The following is a 24,362-nucleotide window of genomic DNA, read 5'->3' as shown; positions in this document are numbered from 1 at the left end:
ATTAGTAATAACAGAACATAGATAAAACAGAAACTATATAAGTAACATACATTATTAAAATTTAATAATGTGTGTTACTAATATAGTTTTTCTTACACTGCGATATTTTTGATTGCATTTATTTTCTAGTGAATGAAAAGCGTTTTTTTCTAGTCATTTTTCACTCAACATATAAGCACAACAATTTTTAAAAAATTATAATAATAAAAAACTATGATCAAAATAAATTACAATATTAACAAAAATTTAGAAAAATTTGACAAAGTATGGGACTTGAGATTAAACGGGAACCGGGGATATTTAAAAGAGAAAAGCATTTTACCATGGAAATCATTTGTAATTATTTTTTACGAACTCGCCAAATCTATACGGCTGCGTCTGTGAGCAAATGTTCTCTTCTCCCGCTAACTACGCTGAATCATATTAAGAAATAAGGCAATTGATTTTTACCATTGCAATTTTAAATTCCGGAAGCATATTTCTCCTGAGACTTGATCCAGGAGTTCCCTTGTCTTCTGGATAGGGTTCCAAATTACAAGGATACGGAGTTGAGCATTGGTAGCCGTAAACTCATAATTGGGTCGGCTTTTCAATGACGGTTATAACATTATAATTCATTCATGTTTATATTTACTGTACTGGAATTCATTTGCAAAACAAACTATACCATCTAAATAAAACATATATTAATGCAATTCTGCATTAATATTCTTGATTCCATAGATTAAATCATGTTTATTAGTTATTGTGTAAAATTGTAAAGAGAAATACCTCCAGTTAAATATAAATGAAACATATTTCGAACAAAGTAAAAATGTATGAAATATCTTCGTTTTTTTTTATGCCACCTCAGCCAATTTTCTGTTCTCGTATCTCCTCTTACCATATACTGTGAGATGAAATTCGGCAACAAGAATGTCGCCAACACCATTATTTGCTTCACATTTATAATGACCTTCATCCGATTCTCTTACATCAGATATAGCCAAATGGCCTTCCTCTAAACCGCTGGTGCGAATGTCGGATTGAAGTTTGACGAAATTCCCTTGCGACCCTAAAAAAGATATTCGTCAGCATCAATATAATATTCGTCATTATCAATGAATTATATTTTATTGATTTATTTCATGCCAGTTTAGACAAAATTTATAAGCTATGCTTATTATATAAGCTATGTCGATGCAGGATTTGTCAAAAAGATATTTGTTAAAATAAGAATTAACATGATTATACAGGTGTTCCGCAATGATTGCCTTTCATACAAAGTTTTAAAATTCTCGGTATAAACGAAGACAAAAAGGCTACTCATTGTGTGCTAATATTTTAGAGAGCAAAAATAAAAACGTTTTCGAAAATCACTAGAAAGGCACGGAATAAGCATAAAAACTAATTTGTTGCTTAATTTGTTTGTTTTTTCTTCTTCCAGTATCGCCTTTTTTGCTAGTGATTCGTTCGATCTCTACAGCATTTTTATTATTTTCTCCTTTAATATTAATTACCTTTAATCTAAATTTTTGTAAGTTCAAATATGCATTACTTTTCCCTTTGTTTTTGATAAACGTTCTAAAACTCTATATTAATGTCGGTCGTTACAGAACACTCTCCATAAAATTTTAATGTACCATTGGCGGGAGGTAGCAGGCTTTTATCAAAGAGAATGAATATTCATTTGGTCGAATGATTTTTCTCGATTTTATGAAAAGTTTTATTTAAAAACATCAAAGGTTTTAAAAATAGACATCACAGTAAATTCGAATAAATTTTTGTCCTTGAATTGAACATACTGAAGTTCACAAAATTGAATTTTATTTAACTGTTTTAATCAAAATTTGTTATGTAGAATCGCTTTTTTTGGTTAAAGTGTATGGATATTTGACAATTTCCTTTAAATCAATTTATGTTAAAAATTTCACATAAATTTTTTAGTTGTCACAAAAAATATTTTTAAGAGATAAAATTAATGTAAAGCAATATGCATACAAATTAGACCGGCTGGTCCTGTTAGAGCCGAACTGTTCGACCTAGAAACTACCAGATTTAATCAAGATAAAGATTGTTTAGTTGTGTACAATACAATATTTCTGAAAAGTCACAGATGTACTATTTTTTTATCAATGATTTTTTTCTAGAAAAAGTCAAATAGTGGAGTAAGAAAGGGTACACATGCTAACTTTATGGGAAGAATTTCAGTGAAAAGTAGTTATGTGATAATCATAATTTGAGAAAATTATGTAGGCAATTTAAATGTGTTGTAGTGATGATAATTTCCTCTGCTGCACTACAGCTTTTGCAGGCCCAACATAGACTTAAATCAAGGGTGCAACAAAGCCTGATATTACCCGATATTTCTTTCGAGATCGAGACTATCGAAACACAAAAAAACGGTAATGTTATTGGACTAAACCATTGCTTGTTGAGATAAGAATCTGTAATAAACCTATAATAAGCAGGACTAAAATATTTTTTGTAAATGCAATAATCGATAAAGAAGGATAGTTTAAAAACAAGGGAGTGAACAGAGCAAAATAACCTTATCTACATGGATTCCGTGAATTAATCAATGCCAATATGATAGGTTCTCCTTCAATTTTGTAAAATGTAAATCAAAGCTTTTCCGATAGGAAACACTACTAATTTTGAACACAGTTGAGGTATCCGGTCTCAATTCTCGTTATTGTAAGTTACAAGTTCTGCATTGCAAGTTACGAAAGAGTTACAAAAAAAATTTACCTTTTTTCCACCACGTTATAACAGGAGCTGGTCTTCCAGATGCTCTGCATTTTGCTTCAAATTTTGTACCAACGTGTGTGCTGGAGTCCTTGACTTGTTCCAACCACAGCGGAGGAGCTGGATACAGTAAAAACAATTTAATTTTAGTACAAAATCATTTAGTGAAGTACAAAATATGTGTAATACAAAAACGAATAAAATGTTTGCTTTCATTAATGTTGTAATAACTGAAAGACTCGTGATAAGTGTTAGAATTATATATGTTATATTTCTATACGTTATATGATACGTTATATATGTTACAGTATTAATGTTTTGAAACATCAATAAATTAATATATTGTTATTAAGCAATAAAATGAAAAGTAGCATTCATCTTTTGTTAATAATAAATATTCAGTTACCCACAATTTTTTGCGAATTCAGAATACAAAATAAAATTTTAATCGATATTTTCAATTGGTCAATTTATTCTATTCATTATTTTAAATATTTAAATTATAATATTATCAATAATTTAATAACTCAAAAATAATTTTAATAAATGCTTGTTATTAGTTAATTTATTCTATTCATTATTTTAAATATAAAAGTTATAATATCATCAATAATTAATAATTCAAATAAAAAATAAGGCTACTTGAAATATCTCTTATAACGTTCTGAGAAAACTAATTATACATATTTAAAGAAAATATTTAAGCATAGTTAGTTTTTAATTATTGTTTAACGTGGTGAATATTTTGGCATATTTACGCTATTTGGCTTAATTATTTGGCTTAATTATTGATATCTTATCACAATTGAAAAGATACATAAATTTGAATAGATACATAAATTTGAATAGATACATAAATTGAAAAAGATACATAAATTGAAAAAGATACATAAATTTGTTCGCCGAAAGAATTTCATACAAAAAGTTGTTTGCTTCTAGCTTAGACAAACAATCCTGTTTATTTGACCGACCAAACTGATCAAATAATATAAAAAAGAAGTAAAATTAAATTTTTTGAATAAATAAAATAAATAAACGTGATTTAGAGACGCGTTGTATTATGGTTTTGTAGATAATTTTTCAAAACTCTGTATAATTGTGAATTATGTTTATATACTATAAAATAAATGCAATAATAAGATACAAATTAAAATAATTAGTTAGAATAGTGAGAATTAAAAACAGTTAGAAATTTGAACAATTCAAGTAATAAAAATTATTAGACAGCTTATTACACATGTTATTAAATAAAGACTAAAAAGGCATGGTTAGAATAGTGAGAATTAAAAACAGTTAGAAATTTAAGCAATTCAAGCAATAAAAATTATTAGACAGCTTATTACACATGTTATTAAATAAAAACTATTAGAAAATAATGAATGCATGGGGAATATAGATGAATGCATGAAATAAGCTTAAATAATTGTAAAATACCTTTGACTACAAGTAAAGCAGTGTACTCGTCTTTTCCTTCATTGTTAGTAACAACGCAGGTATAATTTCCAGTACTGTTTTGGAATACTGGATTTATGGTAAGAGCAGAGATATCTTTAATATGATTGATATCAATATTGTCTTTACTCATTAACTCTTTACCATCTTTCAGCCAACGGAAATAGAGAGGATGAATCCCTTTATTAACGGTGCAAAGAACACTTGTCTTCTGTGACACACTAAGAGCTTCAGGAAAGTTGAAAGGTTGAATTTGTGGGGTGCCTAAAAATATTACATTGATTACAATAGAAACAATTACATTCGACATTTGTTACAATAGAAACAATTACATTTCGTATAGATTCATGAATATAAAACTAAAAATATGGATATTTAAAATAGGGCACTTTGTTGTTATTTTAAAAACATCAAATAAAGCATATTTAATAAATTGAAATCCTATAAAATTCAGTTTATTTTTTAATATATCTCATTCAAACTATTATTCATTTTAAGGCTTTTATTCTAACTTTTAAGCTAAATACTTTTTTAAAAACACTTATTCACTTTTTATATGAAAAGAAAATACCATTTTATATTGTGTTAAAATTACAGGTTATGTTAAGCATATTGAATAATATTAAAATAACAAATAGCATTTAATCCATATTAAATTATTACGTTTTGAGTATAATTGCTTTTCCTTATTTTGTATAAGTTGCCAATGACTTATACAATCCTATATTCTATAGAATATCTGAAATTCATCTGCTAAGCATGAGATGATTAATATTTCAAACATTGTCTAGGCATTCTGTAGAATGACAAATGAAAATCATTCTATCACATAATATGATTATTNTTGTTTTTGTGACAAAGAGCTTATATTTAACGTTATATATATTATAATCTAGAACATGCAACGGAACACAAAATCTGATATACCGTAATTTTTACAGTAATAATTACCGTAAATTCACTGAAAAACTCTAATTAAATAAATTGTTTCTGTAAAATTAACGATATAATGTTTTACAGTAAAAATGAGTTTTACGGATTATGCACCTTAAGTTCCGGTATCTTATGCCGTAATTTGATCCGGAATTTTTTACAGTGTAGTTTCCTTGCAACTATTTATAACGTTAGTTTAGTAACGTAACAAGGTACAAACGCAATTAAATATTCGAATTTGTCTGAGTGCAAATTTTATACTACTCTATCAGCGGACACAAAAAAGATGTAATTGATGTACTTTACAGAATTTCTTTTTTCAGTTAATTTAAGCTTTTCAACACTAAACACAATCATAAATATCTGATAAATTCTTGACATTTCTTTAAATAAATATGCGTTCTCAAGGAAGGGATGAAAATTTGGAGTTTGAAAGAACAATTTGTTATTACGAAAGAGCAAATTTATTACGAATTTCAAAACAATTTTTTATCTTTAAATATTCAACTTATTTTATTAAGAACACGAGTGTAAATTGAACCCTACAGGAAAATTCGTCTATTATCTTTTACCTTATTCAATTATCTTTTATCTAATAGTAGTTAAGTAATGATAACATTTCGAAAGTAATTTATCAATACATTAAAAAATAGTTGTAGCAGTAGTTAACTACATTCCGAATAAAGTACTTATAGCAAAAAAATATTTTTTTTCCAACACTGTTTTTTTCCAACAATAGGTAAAAATAATTTCACTCCATTAAATCAACATTTTGTTAACCTTCATGATAGTTGTGTTTTTTCCACGCAAGGAAAAAAATTCTGGTAAAATTACCATACTGGATCGTAATGACATTTCTGGGAAAAAAATAATATTTATAGTTAGTGAAATGAAAATAAACTGTATTTAAAACAGTCATTTTGTAATTTTTCCGTTCACACTGTGACGGTTTGCAGAAAATTCTGGTTTTCAAAGTTAGTTTTTATTACTGCACATTTAATAAAAACTCAAGAAACAGTGAAGTAAATTGAACCAGAATAAATGATTTTTAAGCAATGCTGTAAAGTATCATGATAAGATTACCGAACTTTACTAAATTCAATCACATATTATTCAATCAAATTTTCTTGCTAAATTTTAATTTTGCCGAAAGTGTAATTTACCGAATTTGCCCAGTTTTTTGGCGTTTCTATAGAGTCAGAAACGCAATAATAGTTCGTATCTCTTAACCATATTTTTTCTTCAGTATAAGATCAATATGTTTTATTGAACTTTCTCTTGAGAATCCCTTACCAAGAAATATATTAATGCAAAGTTATGTTTAAAAATATAACATGTCACAAAAGTAACTAATATATTATATATAATATATATAATATATAACAAAAATAAAATATAAAACGCAAAAAATCTGACAAATCGTCATTAGAGAAGACTGGATTAAAAAAAAAACGCTAGTTTTAACTGTCGATTTATATTTTTACTATTTTCTAATAATCAATTTTGATTCTTCCTTTAATTTTCTCACTGAATCAAATTTCAAAGTCAAAATTTCAATTCGATTCAAATTTCGAAGTCAAAATTTCAGAGGGATTTTTTCTTCTTTTTTTTCCTTCAAACTAAAAAAATAGATTTAGGGTGGTGATTACGGAACATCCTGTATATTTAAAAGTAGACATTTTTAAATCTTTCAATTCAACATCATGAAAATTTAATTAGGGGATAACAGTGGATGATTAATTTAAATATTTTTAGTTAACTGTCGTCTTATGTCACTACTTTACTTTGGACTATACTTAAAATATTCTTAAAAAAATGACCATAAGCAAAGACATACGTGCTGTTGCATAAAATTGTTAACTTTTAATTATTTAGTTAAAAGTTTTTATTTATAGAACAAATATAAATTTAGATATTTCTTTTAATTAGTTAATAGAGAAAAAATTTAAAATTATCTTATTATTTTCATATCGAAATGTTTTTCAAATAAATTCCATAGTATGAAAAGAGAAAAGAAAAAGATCTGTAGAAAGAAAGAAAAATTATAGTTACTGAAGCTTTAAATATTTAGGAAAACACTTTCAATGTATTGAAAAACTCATGAGAAATGTATGGCGCACACATACAAATAATTCAAATGTTACAAAAACAGTTTTGCCTTTTTTATAAAAAGAAGAAAAAATAGATTTAATATTTTCAAAAATTAAAATAACTATCGAAAGAGCAATAGCTAGGATGAAAAAGGAATCCCTCTTCTATGAAGTCTGTAAATCCGTTTCCCTGCACCAAGAGTTGGTGTGCAGAGAAAAATAAATGCGTGAATTTTTTTCTCCAGTTAAGAACTAGGAAACGATTTTGCCACACGGATTTAAGATAAGGTATCCCGACGTCACTGACAACACAGAAAAAACGGCACCTAATAATTCTTTAAATGTATTCTAGAATATCTCTCTATCTCGCTATCTATACAGGTAATGTGGTAATGTTTCATTTTTAAAGCACAAATTACTCGGGATAATGTAGCTACAAAATCGACACAATCGATAAATCGAAACAACAATCGACAAGATTTAAAGTATTTGTCTTATTAGCTAGAAATTCCCATTTTCGAAAGTTTTGAAAGTACTTTACTATTAAGGCTATCTATATATTTCTTATTTTAATGAAGTTCAGTTATGAAGGGTTGAAATTATAGAAAGTCAAATTACCTTGAATCACGAGTTCAGCTGTATATGAAGCAATGTGAGAGCCATCTGTCACTGTACATGTGTAGTTACCGCTGTCTTGACTTTTGGTTGGATTGATGAGCAAAGTTGAGAATCCCTCATAATAAATGACCTTTATTCTATCGTTTTCTTTGACCTCCGATTCATTTTTTATCCACCTGAATTTCACAGAGCTTCCTTCACTGGTTGGTGAGCAGGTCACAAACACTTTTTCAGATTCTTTCGTGTTGGTCGGAAAGTTAAAAGGAAGAACAGCGATGTCTTTGCCTTTATAAAAACAACATATATTCAGCATTGGAAAGTTCATTTTAACTTATCAAAATTCAATATGAAATGTAGCAACTTTCTGAATACAGATTTTAAAAAAAATTTTTTAGTTTGATCAAAGCTTACTGTTTTAATTTTACTATAAATGGAAGTCAAAATAAACTTTCGTTAATAAATAAAGTAAGGCATTTGAATTTTTGTATTTAGCATTTATTTACATTAAAAGCATTTTTGCGGCTTTGGAGGGCTTTACATATGTTATATATATCAATACGCTTTTGAGATTTTTCTTTTATATTATATATTTTATTTTATATTTCTTTTATATTATTTATTTAGTTTCAATATTTTTTCTTATATTTCAGGACTTTTAAGATAAAAATTAATTAATTGTAGGATAATTTTTACATTCTTTTTCCATTTCTTTTTCCTTTTATAATGTATCTTTACTTTTTTATTATTGTATATTACTTTTTCTTTTTATAACTCATCTACACCACCCTTGCTTGATATTTTAAATCCATAACATTTTCAAATGTTAAAATAAGCTTTTTCAGATATATGTGTAATGTTCTTTCACACTTTATGTAACAAAAAAAAAACATTTAATATTCGAATTCAATTTTGGTTTCTCGTAGTGTCACAGAAAATGCATTAGTTAATTGCAGAAAATTTATAGTACAATAATCGAAATAATCAAATATATCAAAAAACACTAGTGTAGATATCAATAAGTTTTTATTTTTTATGCAATATAACATTTTTATCAGAAATTTACAAAAATTAAATCTAAATTTCTCGTGCTATAATTATTCTGATAGAATTACATGTAATATATCAATTCAGGAATTAAACAATAGTTTAAATTTTAGTTTAATTATAAAAGAAATCTTTCATTAAATTTTATATTTTTAAGGACATTCAGAAAATTTTTAGGGAGTTTTTGAGCTAACCAAAATCCAGGCTCAAGTAAAGGGACTATTGCAGTAAAATGTAATAAAGAAACATGCCCCTAATTTAACACTAGATTGTCCAAGGAAGTCATTTTGACTGCTTTTTAATTTCAATTAGAAAAACAATGATGTATGTAATGACACAATTTCTTAGAATTTTGTAACTTTTTGTATAACATCTAATTATTTTATTGTTAACATTATTAATAACTTGCTATATAACTGTAAATAATATAAAAATTATTAAAATTTAATTTTAAACAAATTTCTTTACACATTATTCTTTTCACAATAAAGTCATTTTGACTGCTTTCGGACAACATATGTAGGTATTTACTAAGTTTCAGTCTTTCTAGTGTTTAAAGAATTTTCATCAAAATGCCTCTATCATTATAATTTTCTTTTTCTTTCTTAGTCATTTTGCAGTTCTTTAAAAAGTTCAAAGAAAATGGCATGTCGCGATGAAAGTCATAAAAGCGAGTACGATACATTTTACTAGAAAAATAAATCAGTTACAAAATTGAGATCTCTTCTCAGTATGAAGTTACCAATATTTTCGTAGTCTTTCGTACCTCAATTTAAAGTAAAATATTGACATTATTTAAACTGTGAAATTTAATACTTTAAAACTTTTCAAAATCGAAAATGAAAGCTATTTTCTTTAACACAATTTAATAACCTATTAATATCATAATACTAAAATGCAATTCAGAACAAGCACAATGAACACTGTAATATCATAATTGATAGTCAGTTACTCACCTTTAACTAAATGTAAAATATTTCCTCCAACAAGTAGCATGGTGATCTTCAATGCAAAACTGATAACCATGATTTGATTCGTTATAAATTAAACGGGATCTACGATAAATGTATATCATGAACGCATTTTGTACATTGTATCCATTTTGTGTGGATATAAGAGATTGCAGTCAACAAATGTAGAAAACTAAATTTCAGAGGAGTCATTCAGATATGAGCGCCACCTTGTGCTAATATAAGACAACAATAATCATTAAATAACGCTAAAGCAAATACTCGAGTATTGAGAATGTAAATAACGTTATATTTAGATTAAAAGAATTTCATAATAAAAAACAACATTTTATCATAAAGCATTAGACATTCAACATCATACATTGAATCATTTTAACACAAGAAATTTGGACATAAATTCATTTTGTTTTTATCTTACCAGATACTGTTATTTTAATAACTTTTTCGAGACTATCGCCAACATCGTTAGATACGTGGCATCTATAAGATCCACTGTTTCTGTTTTTGACGCTGTATATGATTAATGAACCATTTGAAAAGGCTTGAATATTTGCAGAGGTTCCAATTTCTTCAAACTCTAAACTTGCAGCGCCATCTGCAAAAAATAAAACTGTAATAAACAACATTTATAAGTGTAAATTTGATTGGGGTAAAATTGAGAAGTAGTCTCATTACTTTCCATTCGTTAGAATAACCAAGGAAAGTGTCGGGAATTACTATATGAATGTAGAAATTTCACAGTTAGAAAACGGAAAATTTTAACAAGCGATAATTCTTTCAAAAATTAGATTTGAGTTAACTAATGATATCCAAAAGGGTTCGACTATTTATTCACTTAATTTTGCTAGAAGCCTCAACAATGCCTTAAAAAACTAGCATCTTATGGTGTCTGTGAAACACTCAGGCGATGCACGAAAACGTGAAGTACATGCACCAAAAAGCACGTCAAAACTTAAGAAACTAAATTGAGTAACAGATGAAAAAAATACGTTTTGTTAAAATTATATTTATATTTATAACCGTCGTTGAACTGCCGACCCTATTTTGGGTTTACGACTACTAATGTTCAACTTCGCTGCCCAGTAATTTTGAACCCAGTCCAGAAGATACGGATACTCCTGGATCAAGTATTGGGAGAAATTTGCCTTTGTAACACTATTTTCGAGAGCTTTGAATTTATAATAGATTTAAACGCTCGTTGTACTTACCTCTTACTTTATTCCAACTGGTTTTTGGCATGGGATGTCCAGTAGCGTAGCAATTCAGTTCCAAAAAGTCATTTTCAACAACACTCACATCTTGCGGTTGATTCAACCACTTGGGTGGTTCTAGAAAAAAAAAAATCAATCAAGTATTTGTAAGTTTATGTGACTTATTGTAGGAAAAATTTTGAATTAAGGTAACGTGGTGGAAGAACGAGAATTTTTTTACAGTAATTACCGTTGCTATGGCATTGTTTTTTTAATACATGATCAGCTAGATCATTTTTAAGTTCAATTTACAAGGGAGTCTATTTTAGATTGATAGATTTTAATTTTAAGCACATATTATATTAGGTATGTAATCTGATTGCACTTATATGTTACGATAATGATATAATAGGAATAATAATGCACATGAATTATTAATATAATTATTAATATTAATCATTCTGGATAGTGTGACTGAAGAAAGGAGGAGACAAACGAGTTTAAAAAGAAAGCAAATAAAAAAAATCAATGAATTAATAAATCAACCAATTAGTTTGTGAATAACGGCAAATCAGTAAATCTATAAATTAGCTCATAAACAGAAAAAGTTTGTTTTCATAATCAATTAATCTATTACATTATCACAGTATTCACATTATTGCATAGTTAAAATTGAACACATTAAGTAAAAAATACTTAATGAGTTCTATTTTCTATTCAATTATTTTGAGTGCTCCACACACTATTGTCTTGATATATTCTGTTTCGATATATTGATACATGATTAGAAAGCACTCCTTTTTGCTGATATAGTCGTGTGAGCTGATAAGGATATATCTTTTCATTACTTTATTTTTGGGTATTTTAATAATTTTCAATCTTTCATGTATTGCTAATATTATGTATTTTAAATATTACACACCCTCTTACTAGCGAGGTAATAAGAAACAATACAAATTACATGAATACAAAATAAAATAAATAATTGTAAGTTAAAAGTTTGCAAAAATAATAGCTGAAATAGAATTTTATTACGCTAATAATAATAAAGTATTTTTAAGTTGACTAATAATAGGCTTCCACTCACCATTTAAGATGAAGCCGGCTGTGAATGAACTTTGCGAATGTGCATTTTTAGCTACACAAGTATAATTTCCGACATTATCTTTACTTGCTGGTTCTATTGTTAAAACAGAAAAACCAGGTTGATTCAAGACTGATGTATTTGGAATTTCTGAAATATCTTTTCCATTCATCAACCAACTGAACTGAACTGAACCAGATCCTTGACTTACTGCACAAATCACAGCTATTGTTTTACCTGCAGTTGATTGTTCGGGAAATGCAAATGGCTGTATCACAGGTGTTTCTAGAAATATGCAAAATTAGAAAAATCTTATATTAAGGACTGATAGAATTTATATTCAAAACTGATAGTATTTATATTAAGCAGAGATGATTTATTAGATAACAGTTTCGCTACAGAAACCTTTAAACAATTTTATTGTGACCTGTTACAAATCTATATTTTGTGAGAAAAATTGTGTCTTCAATTGTTTAACATGTAAATGAAATGTAAAAGTTAATTTCAAATTTTTAACTATTGTTGTTGTAAATGATAATATTTGTTAACACAAGATATTATTATATTAAACTTGAAATAGTAATCACAAAATCGCACTCTCTCTAAATATCAAATACTGATAATATATTTTCTACATAAAAATGATAAGTAATATAATAGAGTAATTTTTTCGTTTGGTTATATACTTAATATATATTTACGTGAATACACTAACATGAGTATATTTACATGAACGCATATATAAAAATATGTCTGAAATTTATCAAAAAGACTTTAACGTTAGAGATAGTGATTGATATTTGTGTAAAAGAAAAATTACATTGGACAAATGTCAAAAATATTATAACTTATTAAATCTTAACTTCATTAATATTTCAAAAGTTCTTAGAACAAAAATATGATTTCAACTAAGATTGTTGAAACAACAAACTTATTGCTTAATATGTTGATAAAATATAGAGTTTATACTTTAACGTATTATCATAAACAAATAAACATTGTTTAAATTAATAATTACCCATAGAATAGCGGAGTAATATTAGATCAATAACTTCTTAAAGAAAATTTTGAAATTAAATGTCTGTTCATCATACAAATTCGATTATAAACTTATTTAGTTACTTGTATTTAGGATTATTCGGTATGTGTAAACACTTTTAGTTTAAAATAGTATTAGAAAACATGTTTTAAACATAGTTTGATTGATGTTTTGTTACTTTTGGTAAGCTGCTTTACAAAATTAAATGTATTATAAAGAAGGCTTACCTTGAAATGAAAATCCACGAATATAAATTACGGCAACAGTAAATATTATCTTCAATAATGATGGTTCATACTTGAGTCCTTTCATACTTGTAAGAAAGAGAATCAGAATGAACTTAAATAAAAATATTTAAACATGGCTGTTGTCATCCTATTGCAATAACGCTTTTTAGTTAAGACACAACATTATTATCAACGGTATTGCAGCGCCCCACAGTGGGAAAAGTTATAGAAAAAGTGTTCTAAATAAAGTAAATATTAATTTCCATTCATAAACCATATAAATAAGTATGTTCGATGTTTTAAGATTTTTCTCCTTGTGTTTGTATAATTCAAAAAGTTGATTTAAAATATAGAACTGGTTAAGACAATATTACGAGTCAAATATGTTGCATTTGACAGGACATAAACAATACAGTTAATTGAAATCATAATCACTTTTCATAGCTTATAAAAAGCATTATTGCTATTATTATGAAGATTTAATGAAAGTTATGACTTAAAAAAATCCTCATTTTCTACTGCTAACTTTGATTGCAATAGACTTTTAAATAATCGCCCTTAGGATTTGATATTACTTGTAACATAAAATCTTACAAAAATAAACCTTTTACGCAAAGGACTGTTTTAGATTTCTATTGAGTGGGTTTTTGCAAGCATTACAATTGGTCCAGTTGACTATCAATATGACCCGTTGGCAATAAATATACAAATAATGCATAACTTTTTTCACCAATGCCCACCTGGAGAATGACCTTTCGTCATACAGGCATCTGAAGAGCAGATTTGTTGACCTCCATTTCAGGGGCACCCTATTTTGTAGACCAACGTTGCTCCCACAGTATGGACAAATAGTACAGAGAAAGAAAAGAACATCCATGCCTTGCCCGAAATTTGAACCCAGAATCTTTCTGATGCAAGGTCAGTTCCTTGCCCCTACACTGGCCGGTTGGCATAATATATAACTAAATATGACTATTTACGCAAGTAAATTAATGATTTTATACAGATATTGCTGCATGCAAAATATAAATTTGTTTAAAAAATTAAACTTGCAAACATACACAGAAGTTATAGCTAAACAACAATTTTTAATTTTTCATAATTTACCAGAAACTGCACTAAAGCTACACAAAATAATGCAATTTACATTATTTTAAGATACCGAACTCAAGTTAAATAAAGTATACAGATGTCACAGATACAAGAATCAAGCGTCAACAAATTTAGAATTCACCATTTTATCAGGTTCAACAAACAAATGGAACTTGGAAACCTAGTTGTAAGCACTTATGTGTTTGTTATTAAATAGAAGAAAAGTAACTGAAATCCAATGCGCTAAGCATATTGGTATGAGAATCATTTCATGATTTAAAAAAAAGTATTTATAAGAAAAATTGCGTGTTGTCGATACAAATATTTTGAAGTAATGAATTGTTTAACGGATAATACTCGCGTCGTTATTTCAAATAATATTTAATAAATGATACCAATCGCATGATTACACAACTTTGCGCAATATAGTCCATTTATATAATATAATTATATAATATATTTATATTATGGTAAGTAAATAGTACTCTTTTCAAATAAGTTAACAGATAATAGAACATGATATGTTTCAAACGACTTATTCCACAACACTGTGAGTAAGTAAAAAAGAGAACAAGATTCAAACATTTTATTTAAAAACTCGACCGACAGTCGAATTAATTGTGTAACTTTGCGAAAACATCTTATAACAGATACATCTTTAAATAATTTTTTTTCTTCAAAACTCTTATTATTGTACTATTTTAACAATATCACTTATATCTTATCATTCGTTTCCGTACAAATCATTCTGAATAGTTTCTTGAAATATTTCAGCAAAGCATGAGTAAATTATTTGTCATTTCCATTTTAAACTCATCAATTAAAAAAACCACAAATTATAAATTCATTAGAAGAAAAAATTATGAAACTTTATTTAACTCCAAATCAACTTTTTTATTTATTATTAATTAAAATGAATCTTATACAATCAGAAAATTGAATTAACAAAAAATGTTCTGCCATCAATCTGCTGTAGTTATAAATTAATAAATACTGTTTATAACTGTTGTAGTTATGAAATAATAAATACAAATCACGAATCAAGTAAACTGAAAACCAATAATGATTTATAAAATACTTTAATATTATGAGCCATAATATTAAAAGCACAAAATATTCATGTAAATAATACATGAATAAATCTTATAAAACTTATCTTATAAAAACAAATTGTGAATCATAAATTTAGCAAAATTTTATTTCGAATTATGAATTACGAAAATAAAACGCATAAATTCACAAAAACAAATCATGGAATGAAAATTTTCTGTTCTGACCCTGAAGTATAAAACCCTGAAAATTAATAGTAATTAAAATAATAATTTAATGAATGATAAATTCATCAAAACTATTACAGACTACGTATGTAGTAAAACACACATTAAATTCATAAAAAATGCATGTAAAAATTATACAATTCATCAACACAAATCATTAATCATAAATTCATCCAAACAAATAAGTGAATTATAAAACTTTGCATGAAAAATGGGAATCATAAATTCATCAAAGCAAATCACATAAAATGTCAAAAATATTACTTGGCAAAAGTCAGGCATTTACAAACCATGTTTTAAGTAAAACAAAACACGTACTAAAATCATAAAACGTTTATGTAAAAACTACAAAATATAAATTCCTGAAAATAAATTACAAACTCAAAAACTAATTAAAATATTTCACAACCAGAAAAATTATCTTTTATTTACCATGCACTTTAATCGTTATTTTCTTTTGAAGTGCATTTCCTATTCCATTTTTTGCTTCACAAATATATTCTCCAGCATTTTGATATTTTAAATTATTTATAATTAAGGATCCATTTCGCAGATTTTCAACAGACTCGGCAAGATTCTCATTACGGCCGTCTAAAATAGCAAATATTCAAATTAGAGTATATTTTTCGAAAAAGATATCTTTCAAAAAGTGATTTAAAAGCAATCTTTTAACATCAATGAATAAATAAAGCAGAATTTCAACAATCAAAAATCAAGCATTTAAAATCTTTTTTCATATAAATACATAACATATTTCACATTGATCTTTTAAGCTCTTCAGTTAAATATTATACAAATTACTTAATATTTGAAATGAATTGTTATGAGAAATTTCATTGCATATAACATTAAAAAGAGACGATATTTGTTTGAAATTCTTAATTATTTTTGAGTAAAATTGTGATTTCCATACCTACTTGTTTTGTCCAAGTTATTTCTGGCTTAGGGGAACCATCTGCTAAGCACGTAACCTCTAGTTTTTGACCTTCTACACCAACAACATTTTCTGGTTCTTTAATCCATACAGGAGATTCTAATGAAAGCAAAGTTCACTATTTAAAAATAGATATTTTACCCATTATTAATTATTTCGTCAATATTAAAAATTTATTTATGATTTAATTGTTAATGCAAATTCTAATAAAATTTAACAGATGTAAAAACTGTCTTTTGATTAATATTTTTTTTTTATCTCATATTGAAAGGTAAAAAAAATATATATTTACCTTTCATTTATTTAAATGTATCCAAAGCTACGCTTATATTGTGGAATAATGAAATAATTTATATTTTAACTGAAACAAATGTGAGTTTTGCAAACAAATACGAAAAAATTTAGAAACTTTTCCCGTTTTGAAAACCCTTTGATTAAATTTGTTGCCTCAGACTCAAAAGCAAGAAATGTATTTATTCAACTTTGATTTATTAAAATATGTTAAAAACCATAAAAATAAATAAAGTAGAGTATATCGGAAGAAATTTATATTTTAATTACTATTATATAAGAGAATGCAATTTTATTTTCTTATAACAGCTGCTCCGAATTAGAAAAAAAATTGATAAAAATATTTTTTGTCTCGAATTATAAGGTAGAAAATTTATTTATTCATCTACGAACTATTAGAATGAAACCGAAAGTATGGAAAAATGATGTACATTACAAGCCTTTACTATACTTAAAACATTACAAGAGAATTTAAAAAAAAAGAAAAAAAAGCAGAACAAATTCTATTATATATGAGCACCTATTTGTTTTGAAAAATTAAAAAAAGCGACTTATATTATTTTGTATACTTTTGAAAGTCGTTATATTAGTTCATTCTGAAATTTCACTTTTTAGTAATTAGTATTTTAAATCTTCAAAAATGTATATACGAAAAATAAAGGTATAATCTAAAAATAATCCTTGTATTCTTTTAAAATTTTTATGAAAAAGCGCAATTAAAATATTTTTGTAGCACAAAATAGGTCATTAAATAATTAAACAAAAGTAAATAAATAAAATACAAATAAATAGATAAAATAAAGAATAGCTATTTAAAAATATTCAAATTTAAAAATGTTCTTTTTTTAGTATTTCTCTTAAAATAACTGATCTCAAGATAGTTTTTTTTATTAGTAACTCATTCTTGCAATTATCTCGAACTTTACCTTGATAAATACTTCATGCACAGAAAAACCAGTTGTGTATAGTAAAATGCACAAAAATAAAGCAAATCAGGATCTTTTTAACCAGTCAAATTTGACTATAAAACAATTCTATATTTTTGTTCGTTGAAAAACAATTTTTGTAAAAGAATTTTAATATAAAATTTTCAGTGTCCATTTAATGCAACTGATAAAATAGAGAAATTTCAAAATATTATGTGTTATTTACAAGTATAAAAATGGTAATATACATTTTAAATTAATGCAGTTTATTGGATGTAGGATAAGTTGACTATTTTGTGCAATTAATAACAATTAAATTGTATAATAATTAATACCTTTTAGAGTGAACAGTGCATAATGTGTGTGCATTCCCATTTCATTTCTAGCAATGCAACTATAGTTTCCTACGTTTTGTTTCGTCGCTGGGGATATCGTTAGAACTGAATATTCAGATTGAATATCTACAGATGTGTTTGGTATTTTTGAAATATCTTCTCCATCTTTCAACCACTGAAATGTGATAGGCTTGGATCCCTGTAGTATTCCACAAGTAGCAGTCACCCTTTGACCATGAGAAGCAGTTTCAGGAAAAGTAAAAGGTTGAATGATGGGAGCTGTTAAATAAAATATGCACTTATTTTAGGAAACATGTCAGAAGAAATATTGACAAATATCAATAATTCTTATTGACTATTTTATTTATTAAGCTTAAAGCTGTGAAAATTCTTAATAATCTAAGCATATTTTTTTATTTATTTAGTTTTATTGAAATTTATCAAATGTTTGGGTACCTATTAATCTGATAGTAAAACAATTCACTTCAAATAGCATTTTCTCAGAAGGTAATAATATTATAATACTAAGAAATATTATGTGATTTTTTAGTTCTAACTTCTAACTGCTATGAAAGCAAGTATCTAAAAATTTCCGCGATTTCCACGCTTAATGCAGGCTTTTAAAATTTTTGTTAAAAAATAAAATGAAATATATAAACATTGTCATTCAAGTGAAGAAGTGACAAAACGCTATTGAAATCGGACGAATCCCTACTGAAAAAGGTGGAATTATTGAAACATATTTGATTACCGGCAGTTATTAAACAATGACTAGTTGAAAGGTTATTACACACTCACCTGACAATTTCGTTGCTTTAAATTTTGCCTTCTTCATTAATGTTTTTATTTCTCTTGAATACTAATTTGAGTTGCATTTGACGATTCATATTTAGTATTGTCATTATACACATTTCATAAACTGCTTAGTAAATACCTCGTTAAAATTAATAATTTTAAGAACTTATCATATAAAAGATTAATTTTGTAAATATAAATTGGATAAAATTAAGCAATCTAGTGAAATATCATATGTTTATTTTAAAGATTTCTTGAGAGTTGTTAAAATACTTGAGCGGTTTTAAAATTGGCAACTACTGAAAAGTCTATTTAATTAAGTTGGGAGAAAAATACTAATAAAGAAAGCAATATAATACACTAACATTTAGTTAATGTCAGTATCTCAAAAACGAATGAAGAATCAAAATAAATATGCTTGTTACGTCATGATTGGAAATTCAATTTTTTACCCAGATATAAACTTCTCTTTTATTCATCTTTTTTATTCATTCATTTTTAAACGGATCTAGTAGTGTTTTAATTATATTGCACGAAGCATAAAAAATATAAGAGAAGAAAAATAAAATATTTGATGATGAGTAAATGTAAAATTATTGATTTTAAAATATGGAGTAATTTCTATTGTTTACATTTCTAAACATTAAGTTTTCCTATATAAATATATATGCACTACTTCAAAACATCATAAGAATTAGATTAATGTCTTAAAAAAATCATATGAAAGTAATATTTTTTATACATTTAAATAAAAGTCAGACTCACCTTTTGAATTCGAAGAGCCATGAACAGAACTAAGAAACATCAAAAGAACGATCATCGTTAACCAAATTACAGTAGGTACAACTGTTCCAGCGATAACTATTGATGTCTATTTCAATCAAAAACATCCGACATCCCGTTCAAAAAAGGCAACAAAACTCAACATTGTTCAAAATCTAAAAACATTAGTTAAATGGCGATTTCTTTAAGCTTGGAATACATTTAAGACTTATACAAGTAGCGCCACATGGAGGAACTTTTGGAAACTAAATACATTAAATGATAATGGAAATTAATTATTATGTATTAAACTAGCATAGTAGCAATGTTATAAATTTAAGTATATTATATTTTCGCCTCATAACTGGTATTTTTTTTAACCCGAACCATAAACAAATCTATAATATGACATTAAAAAATTGAGTTTTACGAATCAGGCACTAAAAAAAAAAGGTTTTCATGCATATACGATTTTTAAAATATATATGAAATAGTTAACACACAAACAAATCTATTTTACAAAAATTAATAAAATAAATAATGCAATACGTATAATTGAAGCAAAAAATCACTGTAAACATGCCGAACATTTATTTTATGAAAACATGATTTTTTAAATGGCAAAGAATACCTCTATAAATAACAAACAACAATATTCTCAAATGTGAAAAATAAATTAACGACACGTAAGCAGAAATATGATATGTAAGATGACAATAAACATATTCTATGCTTTATTCTATTCGTTGCCCTCTAGCCATCTGATATTAGAATAGCTTTTAATTCTGGATCCACGCCATTTCCGTGCAATACAGGTTTCAGCGAATCGTGTTTTTACATTTGATACGCTATTTTACGTTTTGAGAGATCCATATATATTAATAAATTTGTTCAATAGTTTAACATAGAGCTTACTAGCACACTTACGATACATTATTATAAAAACGCTTCTCGTGAAGACAGTTTGTTGAAAGCATAACTTAATTGATACATACGGAAATCCAGAAAATAAGTGTTTTATTTTATTTATTACTAACGTACCACGAACAGTGAGAGAAATACTTTTGGTAAGTGGCAGCCCAAATCCATTTTCAGCTTCACATGTATAAGATCCTTCCATAGAATAAGTCACTTTACCAATTACTAATGCACCTGTAGATGAAATATAAACTGTACTCGAAGAATCTGATGTTATTTTAGTTCCCTTGACATCTGAAAAGGAAGAGAAGAAAGTAAACATGACACAAAATAAGACAAAAGTATATTAAATGCAGTTTTTTATGACAGTCCAATAAGCTTATCACAAGCGCGAAGGGAACTTGATATATTTGTTTAAGAAACGAGTTCTAAAAAAGTCATTAAAACTCATGCTAACTTACTAAATTATTTCTATACAGTACAAATCAATTAATTTGTTTTACTTTGGATAGTCTTTGTTTCTTTTTGTTTTGACATTGTTCTACGGATAAAATTCATGACTGCCGGTTATGAAAAATATTTATGTGCTCGCTACATTTACCACTCATCAATGACTTTTATTTGTCTTTGGAATGTTATGAGCTATATGTAGAAATTTTAGAAATCCAAAAATATTGCTAGCTAAGACTGCTCGTTTAAAGCAGGCAATGTTTCATATTGCGCGAAGAAAGTCTTTAAGCTTTGTTCGCTTATTTCGGTTTCTCGTTCGTTTCAACAAACTTTATACATTTTCTAATTTCAGTTGGAAACAACATATGACGTGTGTGCGAATAACTACAGAAAACTTGTGAAGGGCTTTGTTTACATAAATGTGGGTAACGTTAAATTCTAGCACGGGATCTTGATGAGAGTTCAATAACACAGAGTAGCTTTATGCGTTGGTTCATTTGATCTTTAATTAGCGAGTTTTTATTTTTAGTAGATTTTATTTTTAATTAACGAGTTCATTTTAAGTTTCTAGCAGAATTTTAAAAGCAGAAAAAATTTAAAACCTAGCAAAATGGCTTTTAAAATCGTATTAATTTCAGATAAAAAGCTATATGAATTTTTTTATAAGCAAAGCTCAAATATTTTAATACAAAATAAAAAGAAAAAAATGGTCCATTAAAATATTAAAGCAATTTATTTAAAAACTAATAAAGTACCTGTTTTCCATTTAACCTGTGGACTTGGAACTCCTGATGCTGCACATTCTAATGAAACGCTTTCTCCTTCCTTCACAACAGTGTCTGTTGGTTCTTTTAACCATGTCGGGGGAGCTACAATTATTTTTTAAAAAAATTTAACATTTTTTGTTACCAAACATATTTTATTATAAAGGGGCACATAGATATGCAATCTCACAATTAGGAATAAAAAGAATAATTACTTACAAGTGACAACAAGAGTTGCAGTATACTGATCTTTACCAAAAGAATTTGTTACAATGCAAGTGTAATTTCCCGAACTCCCAGAATCGACAGATTTGATAAACAGTAAAGAGGAATCTTCAAATGACTGTATATTAACAGTGGATGATACAGACAGTGGTTGACCATCTTTTTTCCACTTAAATTCAATTGGTCTGTCTCCCGAACGAACAGAGCAAATAGTACTTGCTCTTTCTCCCTCTTTTAAAACAGGTGGAAAGTAATAAGGGACGATAACTGCTGGATCTAAGAAAAAATTTATAATGTTTATCGCAAAAAATGCATGTAAAAAGTGCATTCAATATAAAAAAAATCTAATATCCAATTGTATTAATAATTAACAAGTAAAAAAAAGTAAAATTTTTCAAAAAAGAAATTCAACATATTTGATGCATATTTTACCGTATAAATACTTAATATTTTAAAAGTTATTGTTCATTACCATAAAAAGTGTTAAAAGTATTCAAAATATATTAAAATGTAAAGAAAATAAACCTACACATTGATCATTATGAAATGATGGAATTTTTCTAGTCTTCTATTTATTTTATTTATAAATGGTTCTTCTTCAAATGTTACCAAATCATCTTAATATCGTAATTTCTCTACATGGCCACGGGAATCGTTAAATGATGTATTATTGTAAAATTTGTTTTGTATAACACAGTTTTAATGAAGTTTTATTTATTATTTTTTAAAATTAATTTTGATTCAAATGTCAATTTTTTATAGATTGTACTAAAATAATTTGAGCAGAAATCTTCATAATTAATACTGAAAAGTTTATTACTATGTCTCTGCAGATGAAAACACCAACTTTAATTGCAGAATTCAGAAATAAATAAATTAATAAAGTGCACTATTTAAATCTGGAAAAAAATCAATTACTATTTTTACAAGCATCTTTTCTGGAATAGTCCGATGTTATCACAATATATTTCTATCTCATGTCATTTGAAAACATTGTAAGCATTTATGTTATATTTATGAAATGAAAGATGATATGTTTTAATCGTACTTTTTTTACAGAAAATATACAATATTAATACCCTTTAAAAAGTAAATACCAAAAATAATACGATGTTGAAATTATTATGTATTTTTTGTATTTTTAGTTTAGATAGGGATTTAATGAATCGCAAACAATCCATCGTGCTATAGCAATATCATTGTGATTAAATAAAATAAATTTGTCGGATTCAATCAATCCATTCACATTTGAAAAATCAATTTAATATATTGAATATTGAAATAAAATAAATAAAAAATAATTATGCATATTTCAGTCTTAAAGTATTTTTTTGGAAGAAAATGATAGAGGAAATCCAATTTTCTCAGTAAGAGTAGTTATAAGTTGATCAAAATAATTTTAAATTTTTTTTGATTCCATCAATTTCAACTCCTTCTATTTTTGCTCAAATATTTGAATTTATACTTAGCAGTCAATTCAAATATTTTTACAGTTTTACAGCTTATATAAGCCGATTACTTATAAACAGAAAAGTAAGAGAAATAAATAATCATTTCTTATCCATAGAGATTTTTTTAAATTTCCATTGAAGATTTGGCCTAAATCAATACGAACATTTTTGAATATTATTAAGATATGCGGTGGAGGAATTGGATATGATAAAAGTTTGAAGTTTACTACTTTTCTTCACAATGACATGAAATATCAGAGAAAATGTTATTTCACACATAAAAGGAATCTAGTTAAATTATTTGATTGTACACAATTCAGTTGCTTAACAAGAAATGCATAGTATTGATTATCTTAGAATAAAATAACAGAATTGAATGTTATATAAAAGATAACAATTAAAAAATACTCACCCCCACAAAGAACGTTTCTCAGTAAAGTGGCAAATATTAATTTCAGCAGCAGAATTAACTGAACTATTCTTTCCATTTTCTTAAAATTGCATAATGAGTATAAAATATCTTAAAATAAATATGAACAGTAAAATTTGAAATGATTCAAAAAGCTTTTTGAAGATGAGAGTGTAACATTGAGAGTGTTTACGATATGGCGTTAGTAGTTATAAATGATAGAAATGAGAGCTTCACTATACAGCCCGACAGCGCCACATATCGGTAAAAATTAAAAGCATAAGCTCATATTTATAAGAAAAAAAGCATCTGAAACAAAAAAAGCAAAGGACTTTGAAAACTTGGAAATCACTTTCAT

General features: G+C 26.5%; 3 protein-coding genes across 4 annotated transcripts in view; 1 reads left to right on the top strand and 2 right to left on the bottom strand.

Moving 5' to 3' along the window:
- Window positions 1-24,362, top strand: part of LOC122271858 (cell adhesion molecule Dscam1-like) — a 158,944-nt gene that overhangs the window by 30,101 nt on the left and 104,481 nt on the right. The gene's annotated exons all lie outside the window — the stretch shown is intronic.
- LOC122272640 (cell adhesion molecule Dscam2-like) lies at window positions 10,028-13,665 on the bottom strand. Its single transcript, XM_043056540.2, has 5 exons — window positions 13,376-13,665; window positions 12,113-12,394; window positions 11,044-11,163; window positions 10,254-10,430; window positions 10,028-10,050 (listed from the first exon to the last, which is right to left on the bottom strand). Exons 1-5 carry the CDS (start codon window positions 13,458-13,460, stop codon window positions 10,028-10,030), a joined length of 687 nt encoding a protein of 228 aa, XP_042912474.2. The 5' UTR covers window positions 13,461-13,665.
- LOC110282458 (cell adhesion molecule Dscam2-like) lies at window positions 16,035-20,029 on the bottom strand. Its single transcript, XM_071185927.1, has 4 exons — window positions 19,791-20,029; window positions 18,231-18,509; window positions 16,658-16,777; window positions 16,035-16,335 (listed from the first exon to the last, which is right to left on the bottom strand). Exons 1-4 carry the CDS (start codon window positions 19,843-19,845, stop codon window positions 16,169-16,171), a joined length of 621 nt encoding a protein of 206 aa, XP_071042028.1. The 5' UTR covers window positions 19,846-20,029; the 3' UTR covers window positions 16,035-16,168.

This window comes from Parasteatoda tepidariorum, chromosome 9 (genome assembly GCF_043381705.1).
Source record: "Parasteatoda tepidariorum isolate YZ-2023 chromosome 9, CAS_Ptep_4.0, whole genome shotgun sequence".
Taxonomy (NCBI): domain Eukaryota; kingdom Metazoa; phylum Arthropoda; class Arachnida; order Araneae; family Theridiidae; genus Parasteatoda; species Parasteatoda tepidariorum.
The sequence above is the reverse complement of the archived record's forward strand: the minus strand, read 5'-3'. Positions and strand labels throughout refer to the sequence as shown.